General features: G+C 43.5%; 1 protein-coding gene across 2 annotated transcripts; it reads right to left on the reverse strand.

Moving 5' to 3' along the window:
• Positions 1-1,884: 1,884 nt before the first annotated feature.
• On the reverse strand, positions 1,885-17,131 carry LOC126986694 (uncharacterized). Of its 2 annotated transcripts, none has more exons than XM_050843054.1 (5): positions 17,043-17,131; positions 3,836-3,912; positions 2,904-3,117; positions 2,294-2,370; positions 1,885-2,206 (listed from the first exon to the last, which is right to left on the reverse strand). In XM_050843054.1, exons 2-5 carry the CDS (start codon positions 3,905-3,907, stop codon positions 2,201-2,203), a joined length of 369 nt encoding a protein of 122 aa, XP_050699011.1. In that variant the 5' UTR covers positions 3,908-3,912; positions 17,043-17,131; the 3' UTR covers positions 1,885-2,200. The 2 variants fall into 2 exon arrangements, with proteins under 2 accessions (XP_050699011.1, XP_050699016.1); XM_050843059.1 differs by lacking the exon at positions 17,043-17,131 and adding an exon at positions 4,334-4,439.
• Positions 17,132-17,602: the final 471 nt, after the last annotated feature.

Raw genomic sequence — 17,602 nt, forward strand, 5'->3', positions numbered from 1 at the left:
ATTTTTTATACAAACAATATCAGTTTCTGTATTGATGTGTATTTATACTTTGCCAAGAAAGAACGCAGGGGATTTACGGTAATTAACCCTAGATAGGTAATCATATAAATCCTGCCACTTGCCATACTTTGGGGGTTGATTGGACCCCAAGGGAAATAAAATACACAGAAAATTAGGTAATGATTCTTTTGAAAGACTTAAACTAGTCACTTGATGTTTAAGCCTCCTGTGTAATTTCAACCTCTGTTTTAGTAGAAAACAGGTCACCTCTCATCCCGAAATTGATCTATCTTTCCATAGCAAACTGTCCTGTCCACTCGTACGCCGACGACTCCACTCTGCATTATTCAACTTCTTTCAGTAGAAGACCATTACAACAGGAAGTACACGACTCCAGACTGGAGGTTGCAGAACGCTTAACCTCAGACCTTGCTATCATATCCGATTGGGGCAGAAGGAACCTTGTGTCCTTCAATGCCTCCAAAACTAAATTTCTCCACCTATCAACTCGACACAATCTTACAAACACCTATCACCTATTTTTCGACAACACTCCGCCCTCGTATGGAGTATGCATCTCACGTGTGGGGGGGCTCCACCCATACAGATCTTCTGGACAGAGTGGAGGCTAAGGCTCTTCGTCTCATCAGCTCTCCTCCTCCTACTGATAGTCTTCTACCTCTTAAATTCCGCCGCGATGTTGCCTCTCTTTCTGTCTTCTATATTTCCACGCTGACTGCTCTTCTGAACTTGCTAACTGCATGCCTCCCCCCCTCCCGCGGCCCCGCTGCACACGACTTTCTACTCATGCTCATCCCTACACTGTCCAAACCCCTTATGCAAGAGTTAACCAGCATCTTTACTCTTTCATCCCTCACGCTGGTAAACTCTGGAACAATCTTCCTTCATCTGTATTTCCTCCTGCCTACGACTTGAACTCTTTCAAGAGGAGGGTATCAGGACACCTCTCCTCCCGAATTTGACCTCATTTGATTCTTTTTTGGGAGCAACGAGTAGCGGGCTTTTTTTTTATTATTGTTTACTTTTTTGTGTGCCCTTGAGCTGCCTCCTTTGTTGTAAAAAAAAATAGTGACTGTGATGCGAAATTCTGCTGGTGATGAAAGTCTTTAAGCGGAGAGTTCAATATCAAATCCGTTTCTGGTTAATCTTTGGGACTTATCTATCACACTTTCTTTCCGTTTGGGGTAATGTAGTTTAGAGAGTTTTGTTTCCTGTTGTTATGTTTGTGTGTGATTTTACCCTTGACAACTTCCTGTGATGTAAGAAATAACTAAAGAATCAGACAAGCAATGGGTACTAACGCGTTGACTTGGACTAATCTATCACATTTTTCCGTTCGGGGTACTGTAGTTTGTGGTCTTTTTTTCCCCTGTTTGTTTGTGTGTGTTTTTGCCCTTGGCAGCTTCCCCTGATGTTAGATAGGAACTAAAGAATCTGATAGACAGAGGGGACTAATGCGTTGACCCGGACTTAGGCTATCTATCAGTTATCCGTTTGAGGAGCAGTAGCCTACTTTTGCGATCTTTTTTTCCCCTCTGATGATTTTTACGTGTGTTTGTGCCTTTGACTGCTTCCTCTGGTGTAAGAAAGTAACTAAAGAATCAGATAGACAAAGGAGACTAGTGCATTGACTTGTATTGCTTGTAGATACAACCGGAGCTGATAGTTTAGGTCTTGGCATGTGACAGAGGAGCTTGGAAACATGGCACTGAATTATCGGCCTTTGCAACTCCTTAAAGATGTATAGAAAGTAATCCTAGAGCAGTATCGTTAGGAGTTGAGGCTCTGATGATAAAGGGGAGAAGATATCCTACCTTCCTGCAGGACTCTACGCTGGTACTTGCCTCCATCAAAACTTTTAAGGATTGTTTCTATTTTATTTGCAGCATAATTCTGAACAGCTGGTACACACATATTGCGAGCTGAGCATACATAGAATTTGGAAAGTCACAATTCATGTCTGCTGAAATGTTAAGTTTTATGTAATCTCTCTATTTACGTTTGTGCATTTATTATTATTTTTTTTCTTTGCAGAAGGGTGCTCTGGCATCAAGCCCAAGAAGAAGGATAATTGAATACTCTGCAGAGGATCAGCGTGCACGGCGCACGTGCAAGAAGTCCGTGCATGAAGGTGAGGCGGGTCAGGTCAAGGGCAGGTCAGGGCAGGGTCAGTCCTCAGTCAGGGCTAAGGGAAGAGAGGGCGGGAATCACTCAAAAGTAGGTAACTAGTATGAACACACACACACACACACACACACACACGACTACTCACCCTTAGAACACAGCAGATGTAGTCATCAGTGCCGCAATTGCCTTCCATAAAATGACGATATCCCTCGGGACATAGATCTGTGGAAAGTATTCCAGTTGGTATACACATTGTATATCATTATTAATCTGGTGATGTTCAGTTAAGAACAAGGGAATGGTAGTGGTAATTCGGATTTAGTAAGGTAAGCATTAGGTAAGCAAAGTTAATTTAAAGCACAGTGAAGAAGGATTCGATCGTCTGATGAGTTGATGACCAAGGCAAACTTAGCTTGGAGAGTTTGAATTCGCCAGGGCGCCTCTTGCAATCAGCCACCGACGAGGGCACACCTTCAGACCTGCGCTCCTACTTTGTTATTATCTTGAGAAGCATATTGAACAGAAAGGCCAAAAGCAAACAAAAATTACCAGTCCCAGTCCCTTAACCACAAGGCAGCCCTTGGAACGCACGTCGTATCCCATCAGTCATCTTGCCTGGGACTTGAACGACTCATACCTCAACCCACATCTCCCTACGCTCGGAAATTCTGCAGAGCTAATTGCATGATTAGTGCTGTACAATTCTGTCTTAGCCTGAGGTATAGGAACTAGGGAGTTCAACAGACATAACTCACCGTGAGGAAAGTATGTCAGTCCAGATACTTGAGTTGGGTTGACGCATATCCCATTCTTACAGGCACACGAATCGTCTGGCTCACAGGTCTTGCAACACGTGCATAAACCACAGTCATCATCTGTTATGTATTCATTTCCACCGTCGCACACATCAGCACTAGAAACGCATTCCCCCGGGTTGGGGCCATCAAGACAGGGGCCGATCTGAGTGCACTGTTGAGGGGAGAAAGGTGGGGTGAAGGGGAGTTAAGCAAGTAGAGGACGGAAGGGAAGGTATTGAGCAAGGAATAGGCAAGGGCAATAATTGTCAGTCCATACAAAGCAAATCTTGAAAGCCATCCACAAGTTATCATATTCGTAAGTCTTTTATCCACATGTTTCTCTAAGCTCTGAGAAGCTCTGTCGTATTCCCACCACCAAGACTGTTTACTAAATCATTCTCCTGTTTGTTTATGACCCAGTCTTTGCTGATTTCATTCTCAACCAACAAAATAGCACACCAAAGTTATTTAATATTTCCGAGTTGGATTACTCTCACACCAAAGTTATTTAATATTTCCGAGTTGGATTACTCTCACACCAAAGTTATTTAATATTTCCGAGTTGGATTGCTCTAGGCTTATAATTATATTTATCAATTGTTGAATATATAGGTGAGAGAAAAAAACTACATTGCCTTGTATATCACCAGGGAGAGTATGCCATGAAACAACTTTGGGTTTATCTTTTAGAATAAAAGTATCCTTGACATCCCACCTTGCATTTGGAAAAAGTAATGGTTGATAAGAGTAGATGTAGAAAGTGTCCCGCTTCAAATACCGTCAAAACTGAACTCTGAACTGAAGAAAGCCTAGTTATGTAATATAAGCAAAGTTAAAGTGCGTGACTCCTACGGGCGCCAGCGTGCTGGCGTTATATATAGGCTACTTACTGTTCTAAGTTCGGATTGACAGACGTCCAGAGCCAGCAGTGTCAGTAGTCCTACTATAAGTGCAGTCCTCATCGCGGCTTATGGTTGCGGAGAGAAACAGAACCAGTAGTTGACAATGTGGCATTCGTAGTGCAACTACATAAAAAAATTAGGACATGCAGTAATGGATACAAGGCCGATAAAAGGTTCAATAAACAGATGAAAAGAAGCTTGGCACGAAAGGTTGTATTGATTAGGTGAGCAGGAGTAGCGAAACGAATTTAGTGGTCATGTGATCAGAGCAACTGAAGGAACTTAAGCCTAGAGGGGAGGATAGCAGTTTTTTTGGAATCCCTTTTTCTTTTTTACGTTCAACCACAGCACCAGCACAGACGCTCCTGATGGGGCGTGTTGGACGGGCAAGACTGTGATAAGTCCTCAGGCTCAGCGCTTACCTTGCTGATCACACCTTTTGCTTTCCAACTTTTTTTTTATGTGTGTAGGCAGTTGCGGCCTCACCTGGTGTCGATGATCTCTGCGGTGACAGGCAAACAGACAGACAGAGCTGGTGGTCGTGCTGCAGGGCGGGCGTTGTCGTGGTGGAGTCGCAGGCCGCAGCAGCAGTGTGGCTGTCCTGGCGGAGTCGCCCTTTAAATACCTGCACGTGGGGCGGAGCGCGGCGCGGCGCGGCCACCTGTGCTGCCTTACATGTGTGTGGGCTTTTTTCTTCTATATTTATTTAGGTATTCATTTATGTTATTCCCATTTCATTTATATTCATTTTCATTGTTATCATTTTTCATTATTTTATTATATGTACTTTTTTTGCGTTGAGTCAAAACAAACTCGGCAACTTATATTAAAGCTGCGCGTGGCCTCGGTGTTCATCTCCGTCACATTGGCCAATGAGCATGGCGGGTAGTAACCCATTACCCCGGGACAGGGCCATTGTGACATCCGGGTTCCAACAGTTTAGCTCCCCAGGTCACCCCAGGTATACCCATTTATCGGCCAGGACGAAAGGGCAGCCACTAAGTGAAAGCAGCCAAAATCCTTGTAAGTTGGCGGATTGACTTGGCCCACGTTGTCAAAGACTCGCTCATCACGAGTGCATGACGCTGTCGCTATTTGTGCGAAGGACGATGATCCATGTCTTCCAGTCGTTCGTGCGACATCGAATGTTTGATGCCTTCAGGCACCGAAATCACGATATTTGCCGTAACGATACCACTGTGGCTATAACCGAGACAATTTACGTTTTCATGAACGTGAAAAGTGTTTCAGGAGATAATCTGAAGTTAACACTGCGTTGACAAGAGAGTCCCTGCTAAAATCCTATCCATGTCCATTACTATTATACCTTCTGTCAAGGTAAAGAGAATGAAAGGTAGGTTCACTAGGGGGGCGGGGTGGCGAGGTACCTAAATTTGTCTCTTCTGCGCATGACGTCAGGTAAAAGAAGGACTGATGGGTCCGGACATGCCCGGCATGGCAGAGAGGTCAGTCGCGTGCGCCAGCCTCCTGACCTGGCTCCTCACTCACTCAATGGGAAACTTAGCTAAAGTGTATTTTCTTTCAATTTGACATTTTTATCTTTTTTTTTTGTATTGTGCGCGGTTGTCGATCAGTTTCGGTGAAAAGAAACCGTAATATACGGTTTCATCGGCTGCCAAGAGATCAAGAACCTAGAAAGAAATGGATGGAAATATGTAATATAGAAAAATAATACCTATTCTCGAGCAGATTCTGTTGGCTTTGTGTGTAGTCGTCACATGCCGTATAAGGAATAAACACTGGTATAAAACTAGATGTTGGTCACAGACCTTAGTTCTCCATCACTGAGTATAGACCAGGCTACCTGTTATTCTCTTTAACTTTAAATTAACACGTTTCTTTAGACGTCTGCGCTAATATTTGCCGTACCAATATGGCGGCCGGATGCCGACGATATACGCCAGTCAAGCGCGCGGTATCTACTCTACCACAACTTTATTTCACGTGACCTCACACCCTGCGCGGAGCGGCCGGTGTGAACCTACATCCCATTCTCTTTACCTTGCCTTCTGTCATTGAGCGAGTCCATCCGTCGTTCATCAGACCCTCAAAGAAGTGTACGTACAAAGGACAGCCATGAGTGAGGACGTAGGATGGCCTCGTACCTCGAAAGCTGTGTGAACATTATCTATGAACGCTATTTCTTCAACATAATCATCACTCAAGATGGCGTCAAGTGATGTATTATTTGATGCTTTGTGCTCCGAAAGTCCGCACGGGTCAGTGTTTGCCTCTTATGAATGTGTTCCAGTCCAGAATGAGCGCATCACACGCACCACAGTGTAAGCACGGCCTGGCATCTTATACGCTGTAACACACTAGTAAAGCCTGGATACATCTGATCCCCAGTATTCTCCCAACGAGGCATGAATTAAAATAGGTTGGTCTCATTAATGCCTTCTGTTTTATATGAATGTGGAACAAAAGACTTGAGATGCAACTCACTATTTTGTGAAATCATATTATAGATTAACTTGTATTTTATAGTTAATTTAAGGTAATATTGCTATAATAGACTTTAACTGGGATGATAACAAGACAAATGAGTGGAAAAGGTGGCAGGAAAACCCAGACTGAAGCAGGATTACTATATTCTCTAACCTTAGCAGAACAGTGGCGGAACCAGCACCAGGTGACGGGGGGGGGGGGGCGCGGCTATACAAGATGGGCGCCATATATATATATATATATATATATATATATATATATATATATATATATATATATATATATATATATATATATATATATATATATATATATATATATTTCTTGTTTAATATTCACATAATATTTGCTAGCAATGAAATTAAAGGTTAGGTTAGGTGGGTTCTGAAGCCCTCCAAAGACCCTTCACATGTCTTCACTTTCCGTTTCCCTATTGTCTCATCAACACCAGAGAGTAGTTCAGCATGCTCTCTAAAGACAGATCCTCTCTCTTTCCACAGTACTCTACATTCACACAACATACACACCTTTTCCCAAATTTTAAAATTCAATATGGCGCTTAATCGCAATGCCTCGGAGTCCCCGCCTGGGGGGGGACCAGAAATTCCCTCAGGGAGGACTCCCCTTTTGGCTGCCGACCTGAGAGGTGTCCTGATAACTTCTCGAATCTTTTTCTTATCAATTTCTGCAACATTCGCGGTCTTCGTTCTAATTTTCATTCTGTGGAACACCATCTCTCCTCCTCTGAACCTCGCCTTCTCTTCCTCACCGAAACACAGGTTTCTGAGGCTACTGACAGCAGTCTCTACTCTGTTCCCTCCTACTATCTCTATCCTAAATTTCAATCCAAAGCTGGATGTTGCGTCTACGTGCGCAACGACATTATTTGCTCTCGTGCCCACGACCTTGACTCATCAGAATTTTCCACCATCTGGCTAAGACTTCATTCTCATTCTATTACTAAATACATCTGCGCTGTTTATCTATCACCTAACTCTACTAACTATGTAAAATTCTTTGACTACTTGAACTCTAAAGTGGAGCACATCTTGACCCACTCTCCCTTCGCCTGAATCTCCATCTTGGGAGATTTCAATGTTCACCACCAGCTATGGCTTTCATCCTCTTTCATCGCCAAGCCTGGTAAACAAGTCTACAAGTTTGCTCTCCTCAACAATCTAGAGCAGTTGGTTCAGCACCCTACATATATTCCCGACCGTCTTGGAGACAGGCCTAACATGCTAGACTCTTTCTTACCTCTAACCCTTCTGCCTACTCTGTCAAGCTGTTCTCTCCGTTGGGCTTCTCCGATCGCAACCTTATTTCTGTATCTTGTCCTATCGCTCCTGTACACCCTCTGGACCCACCGAAGAGTCGATGCTTCTAGCATTTTGCTTCAGCTCCGTGGGACGACCTGAAGATGTACTTTTCCGATTTCCCGTGGAATGATTACTGCTTTCAGGAGAGGGACCCCTCTGTGTATTCCCAGCACATCACAGAGGTGATTGTCTCTTGAATGAAGACATACATTCCACGTACTTTGTCTACTCGTGCTAAAAAGCCTTGGTTTAATCAGGCTTGTTCTCGTGTTGTCAAAGATATAGAGAGGCAGCGATCACAAAAGGTACCAGAGCCTGCGCACTCTTGCTAACCATTATCTATATATTTCTGCCCGGAATCGTGCAAAATCTATTCTTCGACTTATCAAAAACTTTCATAAATACTAAAATAAATAATGACCTGTGGCACGCAGCCAAAAACATCTCCAATTTCACTTCTTCATCTTTCCCTCCTCTCCTTAACCTTGATGGCAGCACCGCCGTCTCATCTATTTCTAAGGCTGAACTCCTCTCTCAAAAATTCTGTAACAACTCCACTCCGGACGATTCTGGGCATCTTCCTCCTACTCATTCCCCCCTCTGACTCCTTTATGCTTGTTATTAAGTTTCTTAAGAACGATGTTTTCTATACCCTCTCTGGCCTAAATTCTCAGAAGGCTTATGGACCTGATGGAGTGCCTCCTATTGTCCTTAAAAACTATACCTCCGTGCTGACACCCTGCCTGGTCAAACTCTTTCGCCTCTGCCTGTCAACATCTACCTTTCCTTACTGATGGAAGTACGCCTTCGCACAGCCTGTGCCTAAGAAGGGTGACCGCTCCAATCCTTCAAACTACCGCCCTATAGCTTTACTTTCCTGTCTATCTAAAGCTCTTGAATCAGTCCTTAACCGGAAGACTCAAAAGCACCTTTCCACCTCTGACCTTCTATCTGATCGCCAGTATGGGTTCCGCAAGGGGCGTTCTACTGGCGATCTTCAACTGACTCCTGGTCATCCTCTCTTAGCCGTTTCGGTGAAACTTTCTCAGTTGCACTAGACATATCGAAAACCTTCGATAGAGTCTGGCACAAGTCTTTGTTTTCTAAACTGCCCTATGACGGTTTCTATCCTTTCCTTTATAACCAGCTTCCGTTCCGGCCATTCTATCTCCGCTGTGGTAGACGGTCACTGTTCTTCCCCTAAACCTATCAACAGTGGTGTTCCACAGGGCTCTGTCCTATTACCCACTGTCTTCCTGTTATTCATTAATGATCTTCTTTCCATAATAAACTGTCTTGTACAATCATACGCCGACGACTCCACTCTGCCTTATTCAACTTCTTTCAGCAGAAGACCCTCTCAACAGGAATTACAAAACTCCAGGCTGGAGGCTGCAGAACGCTTAACCTCAGACCTTGCTATCATTTCCGATTGGGGTAAAAGGAACCTTGTGTCCTTCAATGCCTCAAAAACCCAATTTCTCCACCTATCAACTCGACACAATTTTCCAAACACCTATTCCCTATTATTCGATAACACTCAGCTGTCACCTTCTTCAACACTAAATATCATTGGTCTATCCTTAGCTCAAAATCTCAACTGGAAACTTCACATCTCCTCTCTAACTAAATCAGCTTCCTCGAGGTTGGCCGTTCTGTATCGTCTCCGCCAGTTCTGCTCCTCCGAAGTATGCATCTCACGTGTGGGGGGGCCCATGCACTCACACAGCTCATCTGGACAGAGTGGAGTCTAAGGCTTTTCGTCTCATCAGCTTTCCTCCTCTTACTGATAGTCTTCTACCGCTAAAATTCCGTCGCCATGTTGCCTCTCTTTCTATCTTCTATCGATATTTTCACGCTGACTACTCTTCTGAACTTGCTAACTGCATGCCTACCCCCCCTCCCGCGGCCCCGCTGCACTCGAGTTTCTACTCATGCTCATCCCTATACTGTCCGAACCCCTTATGCAAGAGTAAACCAGCATCTTCACTCTTTCATCCCTTACACTGGTAAACTCTGGGACAGCCTTCCTTGGTCTGTATTTCCTCCTGCCTATGACTTGTCCTCTTTCAAGACGAGTGATCAAGACACCTCTCCACCCGAATTTGACCTCTCTTTTGGCCACTCTATACTACTTTCCGTTGTGGGAGCGGCAAGTAGCGGGCCTTTTTTATACACTGTTTTTGATTAATGCATATGCATAAGTTTTTATTATATCACAATTCTATAGCACACAGTGTAATATAACAAAGTGGTATAAAATTAGGACATACTTTTATTTTTTTATTCAATTTTGTTCCTAAGGTAAGGTAAGGGCGCAATTTAGGTCCTAAGAGGCCCCAGGACCTAAATTCGGTTGCAGAATGTCCTCATAGTGGCAGCACATACACTGCCGCTCACAGATAAGCCTGTGCAACGGCTGGAAATGGATTTCATTGATTTGCCTGCTTCATGTGTCTTCCCGGCCACGGAGAGATACCAGGCTAGTTGGTCTGTAATAGACTAACGCATCCTTCTCCGTGTCTGGTAACCTCTCACGTACACATCACAAGGATAGAGGCCACCAATCATGGAGAGCACCAGTCTGTCACAGGCTGCGGCTTGGCTGATAACTCTGCATGACTGACAAGATACTCGGAGCAGCCCACTCAACGAGCTCCACTTCCAGACATAACACGGGCTGATCGGCAAGCCGTGAATCCACCTAACATCACCATAGCCGCCAAGGATTCAGGACGTTTCCTAAGGTAGAGGAGGTAGCGTAATTGTATTTCGTTAAGAATCCTTATAACCAAAAACTAACTAAAATTATTTTTTTTCTTGAACACAACATGGAATAAACAACAGAACAATAATATGAAAATACGTCTGGCTGTAGCCCGCAGGCCCCAGGCAGCAGACCCGTCATTTTGAGGGTATCAGATACCTGAAATAGCATACTTTTACTGCGCAAAGCAGGTGATGTCACTTATTGTGACTTCGTGAGCTTTCATATTTATCTATTTGCATATATTTCATGGTGCCAAAACTTAAATTACAAGTCTAATTTTTACTAGTGACACGAATTTGTGATTGCTTATCACAATAGAATTTCACTCCAATAAGTGAATCAGACTCCACAGAAATGTTACCAGTGTGTGTATGAGTGAATACAAAGATAAACACACACTCTGATTTAACTCCAGGATGTCTCGTGGATCATTAGTAAATAAAAACAAAATATCCGGATAGGCTACTCGCTAGCCCGTTACCTTCAATGCCCCCCCCAAAAAACAGTCCCTTCGCCAAGTCTGTGTCCCACATTTGGTGATGTTAGGTGCGCCTGTTCTCTGAAGACATTGCTAATCATTACAGAATATAGTACTCCTGTATCAGCTGAGTTCCCTACCACCTTCCAAGCACCTTTATCTCATCTGTCCTTTTTTTTATCTCTCTCTCTCTCTCTCTCTCTCTCTCTCTCTCTCTCTCTCTCTCTCTCTCTCTCTCTCTCTCTTCTCTTCAGCTCACAAGCCCCACAGGATGTCACCCCACGGACACATGCCCCTCACAGACACATTAGGGACCCCCCCTCCCCTCCCCCAACACACGCACACATTGCAAGTAAACGAACGAGTTCAACCGAGATACATATATACTTTAAACAGTAACTCTTCGCTGTCTGGGTCTGTTATTTCCTCTTTTTCTTTCGTTCTTTTTTGTATAAGCCGCCTGGAACGAGCAAGGCGACGTTTCCGAGCCTTGTTGGGCATAACAAGGTCGGAGTGGGCAGCGGCGACGTAAACCAACCACCGGGCAGCAAGAGAACTGCCAAAACTTCTGTATTGTCATTGCTTTTGGTTCTTCAGTATGATCATTTTCAGGTAAATACTCTCCAATGATGTCCTCTTCTTCTATATAGGGTTGCTGCAGCCTCACACTTTTCTTTCGTTCGTCTGTATAGGCCTGGCACCCAGAGCAGGAAGTGCCTCAGGTATTCTTCTTCCGCTCCACACATGTCACATTTCGTTCAGTTCACTCGACGATCGGGAGTTTCGCCTTTGTAACGGCACTCCCGGTGTGGGCCTGCGAGTAGTGAAGCACCGAGCAAGGTTGGCTGTACATCATTTAGTTCTTTTTGTGGCATGTCTAGAAGTAGATCTATGACTTGGTGCATCTTTACCTTTGTACCTACAAGTAGTCGTTTACCTCAGTGATTGTTACGAGAGGCAAAAGAGGCGAGGGAGTGAACTACGTTGCAACTTTACATAATACCTAAGTGGTGGTTTACCTAAGTGGTTGTTAGAGGCTATAGAGAGCGAGCTACAGTGCAACGTTACCTACTTAAGTGGTTGTTTACATAAGAACATAAGAACATAAGAACGCAGGAGTCTGCAAGAGGCCGGTAGGCCTGTACGAGGCAGCTCCTTTGACCCTAAGCTCCCGTGTATCTAACCCCACCTAATATCGCTGTCCATGAATTTATCTAGTCTATTTTTGAATGTGACAATTGTATTGGCACTCACCACATGACTGCTAAGCCTATTCCACTCATCCACCACCCTGTTAGTAAACCAATTTTTGCCTATGTCCCTGTTGAATCTGAATTTATACAGTTTAAACCCATTACTTCGTGTCCTACCCGGTTCTCTTACCAACAAAACCTTATGAATGTCTCCCTTATTAAAGCCCTTCATCCATTTATAAACCTCGATCATGTCTCCACGCACCCTTCGCCTTTCTAGAGAATGCAAGTTTAACTGTTTGAGTCTTTCCTCGTATGGCAAGTTTCTCAACCCCTGAATCATCTTAGTCATCCTCCTCTGCACCGATTCAAACATTTTGATATCCATTCTATAGTAGGGTGACCAGAACTGAACCGCATAGTCAAGATGAGGTCTAACTAATGCTAAATATAGTTTGAGGAAGACTTCGGGGCTTCTGTTGCTTACGCTCCTTGAAATAAATCCCAGTACCCTATTAGCTCGATTTCTAGCTTGAATGCATTGTGCCCTTGGACGGAGATCAGAGCTCACTAAGACCCCTAAATACCTCGATAAATACCTCGATTGTTGTCAGAGTCAAGGGACCAAACTATACTCTAGGGTCCCATTTCCACTTTAGGCATCAATCTCAAAGCTCCCATTTCGATCATTAAGGCCATAAAGAACACAGACACCAAGAGGACATGTATAAATTGATCGAGGAAAAAGTTTCTTCCAAGAGTAGCTTATAATATTTTCAAGAATGGATCGCGTAATTGACCTCTATTTCGGCCACCTCTTTGGATTCTTCTTAGGAGCAGCGAGTAGCGGGCTTTTTTTTTTATTATTGTTTCCTTTTTTGTGTCCTTGAACCGTCTCCTTTGTTGTAAAAAAATATTGTTGGAAGGGTGGAATAGAAAGCATCTGATGACTTTCTTCACATGCAACATCTGCAGAGGCGTTCCTAGAGTATTTGGTACCCGGGGCGGAGCATAATTTTGTACCCCCCTCCCTAGGTGTGTATATATATATATATATATATATATATATATATATATATATATATATATATATATATATATATATATATATATACAACAAAGGAGACAGATCAAGGGCACACACAAAAATAAAACAATAAAAAAAAAGCCCGCTACTCGCCGCTCCCAAAAATAATCCAAAGAGGTGGCCGAAAGAAAGATCATTTTCGGGAGGAGAGGTGTCCTAATACCCTCCTCTTTAAAGAGTTCAAGTCGAAGGCAGGAGGAAATACAGATGAAGGAAGATTGTTCCAGAGTTTACCACCGTGAGGAATGAAAAAGTGAAGATCCTAGTTAACTCTTGCATAAGGGGTTTGGACAGTGTAGGGATGAGCATGAGTAGAAAGTCGCGTGCAGCGGGGCCGCGTGAGGGGGGGAGGCATGCAGTTAATAAGTTCAGAAGAGCAGTCAGCGTGGAAATTGCGACAGAAGACAGAAAGAGAGGCAACATGGCGGTGGAAATTAAGAGGTAGAAGACTATCAGTAAGAGAAGGAGAGCTGATGAGACGAAGAGCCTTAGACTCCACTCTATCCAAGAGAGCTGTGTGAGTGGAGCCCCCGTGATATGCATACTCCATACGAGGGCGGACAAGGCCCCTGTATATGGATAGCAACTGTGGGGGGGAGAAGAACTGGCGGAGACGATACAGAACGCCCAACCTCGAGGAAATTGATTTAGTATGAAAGGAGATGTGAAGTTTCCAGTTAAGATTCTGAGTTAGGGATAAACCGAGGATGTTTAGTTTTGAGGATGGTGAAGTTATACATTTTGTATAACTTCAAGAAAATCCTCGGCTTCCAGGTCACCCACTAGGTCTTCCCAGTCTATATTCCTATAATTAAAATCCCCCATTGCGCAGACATTTCTACTCCTACTCGCCCTGCCAATCTCCTGTAGCAATATACTCGTGTCCTGCCTGTTAAGGCTGGGTGGCCTGTACATAACTCCTAGAGTTAGTTTTTCTTTCCCTTTGTAAACGTCCACCCAAACTGATTCTGAATCCATGTTAGTTTTGACTGAATTGTCAACTAAACATTTAAGTGAGTCTTCAACATATAGGGTAACTCCACCTCCCTTTCTGCCCCTTCTGTCTTTGTGAAACATCTGATAACCCGTTATTTCAAATTCTGATCTAAAATTTATATTGGCAGTGTCTATCCATGTCTCAGTGATCGCTATTATGTCAAAATTTTCTGAATAAGCTTCACCCCTTAGTAAGTCTACCTTGTTTCTGAGGCTCCTGCTGTTAGTATATAAGATTCTTAGCCCGTCCTCTGTTACTCCCCTAGAATTACTTCTAAGCTGCCTGGTTATATTATGAGCTAGATGTCCCCTCCCATTACTCCTCCCATTGGGTGATAGGACAGAGCCCTGTGGAACACCACTGTTAATAGGTTTAGGGAAAGAATAGTAACCGTCTACCACAGCAGAGAAAGAACGGCCGGAAAGGAAACTGGAGATAAAGGAACAGAGAGAAGGATAAAATTTGAAACAGTGCAGTTTAGAAAGCAAAGACTTGTGCCGGACTCTATCGAAGGCTTTCGATATGTCTAGTGCAACTAAGAAAGCTTCATCGAAACGGCTAAGAGAGGATGACCAAGAATCAGTTTAGAGAGCAAGAAGATCGCCAGTAGAATGACCCTTGCAGAACCCATATTGGCAATCAGATAGAAAGTTAGAAGTGGAAAGGTGCTTTTGAATCTTCCGGTTAAGGATTGATTCAAAAGCTTTAAATAGACAAGAAAGTAAAGCTTTAGAGCGGTAGTTTGAGGGATTGGAACGGTCACCCTTCTTAGGCACAGGCTGTACGAAGGCGTACTTTCAGCAGAAAGGAAAGAAAGATGCTGATAGGCAGAGGCGAAAGAGTTTGGCCAGTCAGGGTGTCAGCACGGAAGCACAGTTTTTAAGGACAATAGAAGGCACTCCATCAGGTCCATAAGCCTTCTGAGAGTTGACGCCAGAGAGGGCATAGAAAACATCATTGCTAAGAATTTAATAACAGTCATAAAGGAGTCAGAGGGGGGATAAGTAGGAGAAATATGCACAGAATCGTTCATAGAGGAGTTGTTACAGAAAGTTTGAGCTAAGAGTTCAGCCTTAGAGATAGATGAGACGGCAGTGCTGCCGTCAGGGTTAAGAAGAGGCGGGAAAGAGGAAGAAGTGATATTGGAGGAGATATTTTTGGCTAAGTGCCAGAAGTCTCTGGAAGAATTAGAGAAAGCAAGGTGTTGACATTTGCTATGGATAAAGGAGTTTTTGGTAAGTCGAAGAATAGATTTAGTACGATTCCGGGCGGAAATGTAAAGATCATGGTTAGCGGGAGTTCGAAGGCTCTGGAACCTTTTGTGTGCTGCCTCTCTATCTTTGACAGCACGAGAACAAGCGTGATTAAACCAAGGCTTTTTAGCGTGGGGAGTAGAGAAAGAACGAGGAATGTATGCCTCCATTCCAGAGACAATCACCTCTGTGATGCGCTGGGCACACACAGAGGGGTCTCTATCCTGGAAGCAGTAATCATTCCGCGGGAAATCGGAAAAGTACATCCTCAGGTCGTCGCACCGAGTTGAAGCAAAATGCCAGAAGAATCGGCTCTTCAGCGGGTCCAGAGGGTGTGCAGGCGCGATAGGACAGGATGCAGAAATAAGGTTGTGATCGGAGGAGCCCAACGGAGAGAACAGTTTGACGGAGTAAGCAGAAGGGTTAGAGGTAAGGAAGAGGTCTAGTATGTTGGGCCGGTCTATTAGACGGTCGGGAATACGTGTAGGGTGCTGAACCAACTACTCTAGGTCATTGAGGAGAGCACAGTTGCAGGCTTGTTCACCAGGCTGGTCAGTGAAAGAGGATGAAAGCCAAAGCTGGTGGTGAACATTGAAATCTCCCAAGATGGAGATTTCAGTTCCGGCATGTGCCGGAGCGGCAGAAACCGCTCGTGTGAATGGGGCCTTACTCTTAAGGCCTTGCATGTTCAAACGCGAACTCCCTCACATGACTTTTGCTGCTCGTGGGTGGGAAGCGTCAGGCTCAAGTTATTTAGTGGGGAGAAGGGAGTAAGTATTTCCAACAAAATTAAAAGGGGAAGTCATGAAAAAAAGTTTGGGAGCCACCCGACATTTTCACACTGAGGTGTATCCTGTACCTGTACAACCAGAGAAGAGTGTAGATTCAAAAGTCGTGCTTAAAAATTTGATATGATGATAAACAGTTAAACAGTAATACAGTGGTTATCAATCTTTTTTCAGTGATGGCGCCCTGAACTTATATAAACCCTTTTGTGGCACCCATTTTTCAACCCCCCCCCTTCCTCACATGAATTAACTCCTTATTCACAAAATTACCTGTTTAAATTACTTTGATCAATTAATTAAAATTATTATCCATACTTGAATCAAAATTAACATACAGTACAGTACATGTTCAAACATATAACTCATCAGTAGAACTATTAACTTAAGAGTTATAAATGCAAACTAACATAAGATGGAGAAAAAGAGGCATGATTCGTAATTCATTATAATCTTGTGGCACGCCTAGGCACTGTCCGTGCCGCGGCACCCAGTTTGAGAACCTCTGCATTAATACGTACACACGGCACACGCGGCCACGCCTGGCAGCGTCACAGCCTAATACTAGCAAACTTTTAAGGACCTTCACCCTACTGTGTGCCATAGTACTAGTGTTGTGGCGCGAGTCGTGTTTGTCCTGAGCCTCTATTGCCATGTTCTGGTGTGTTATGTACAATTTTGCCACAAACGTCACCGCCATAACCAAGCACACGGCACACACACACCGCCACAACGCACAGCCCCCATGCAGCCCTCGAATCCATCCTGCGGGCCCCGGGGCACACAGCCCCAGCAGTCCTGTATCTTAAGATCCATGAACTAAAAGGTTGCCAAAAAACTATACCTTACAGCAGCAGGCGTTCACGATTACAGCCTCCAGTCACCAGTGTGCACGGTGCAGCACCCAGCAGTCCTCTCTGGCATGGGGCGGCGGCCATACTGACTTGCTACGTCTCTCTCTCTCTCTCTCTCTCTCATAACCACTGAAAAGCAGAAGTAACTGGCTGACTATCATTATTATTATCATCATTCTTATTATTATAATAATAATTCTTCTTCAGTTCTTCTTCTTATCATTATTGTTATTATTATTATATTTCGGTGGATTTCGGTGCTCCACATAAAATGAGAATAATATTTAAGATAATAATAATAATAACAATAATAATAATAATAACAATAATAATAATAATATTATTATTATTATTATTATTATTATTATTATTATTATTATTATTATTATTATTATTATTATTATTATTATTATTATTATTATTATTATTATTATTATTATTATTATTATTATTATTATTATTGTTATGATAATAATACAAAAGCACGCGACGAAGATGTTTCCATGACGAACTTGTTTTGTTTCCGTCACGCACTTAGGCGTCTCCCCTC

Source organism: Eriocheir sinensis, chromosome 6, assembly GCF_024679095.1.
Source record: "Eriocheir sinensis breed Jianghai 21 chromosome 6, ASM2467909v1, whole genome shotgun sequence".
Classification (NCBI taxonomy): Eukaryota; Metazoa; Arthropoda; class Malacostraca; order Decapoda; family Varunidae; genus Eriocheir; species Eriocheir sinensis.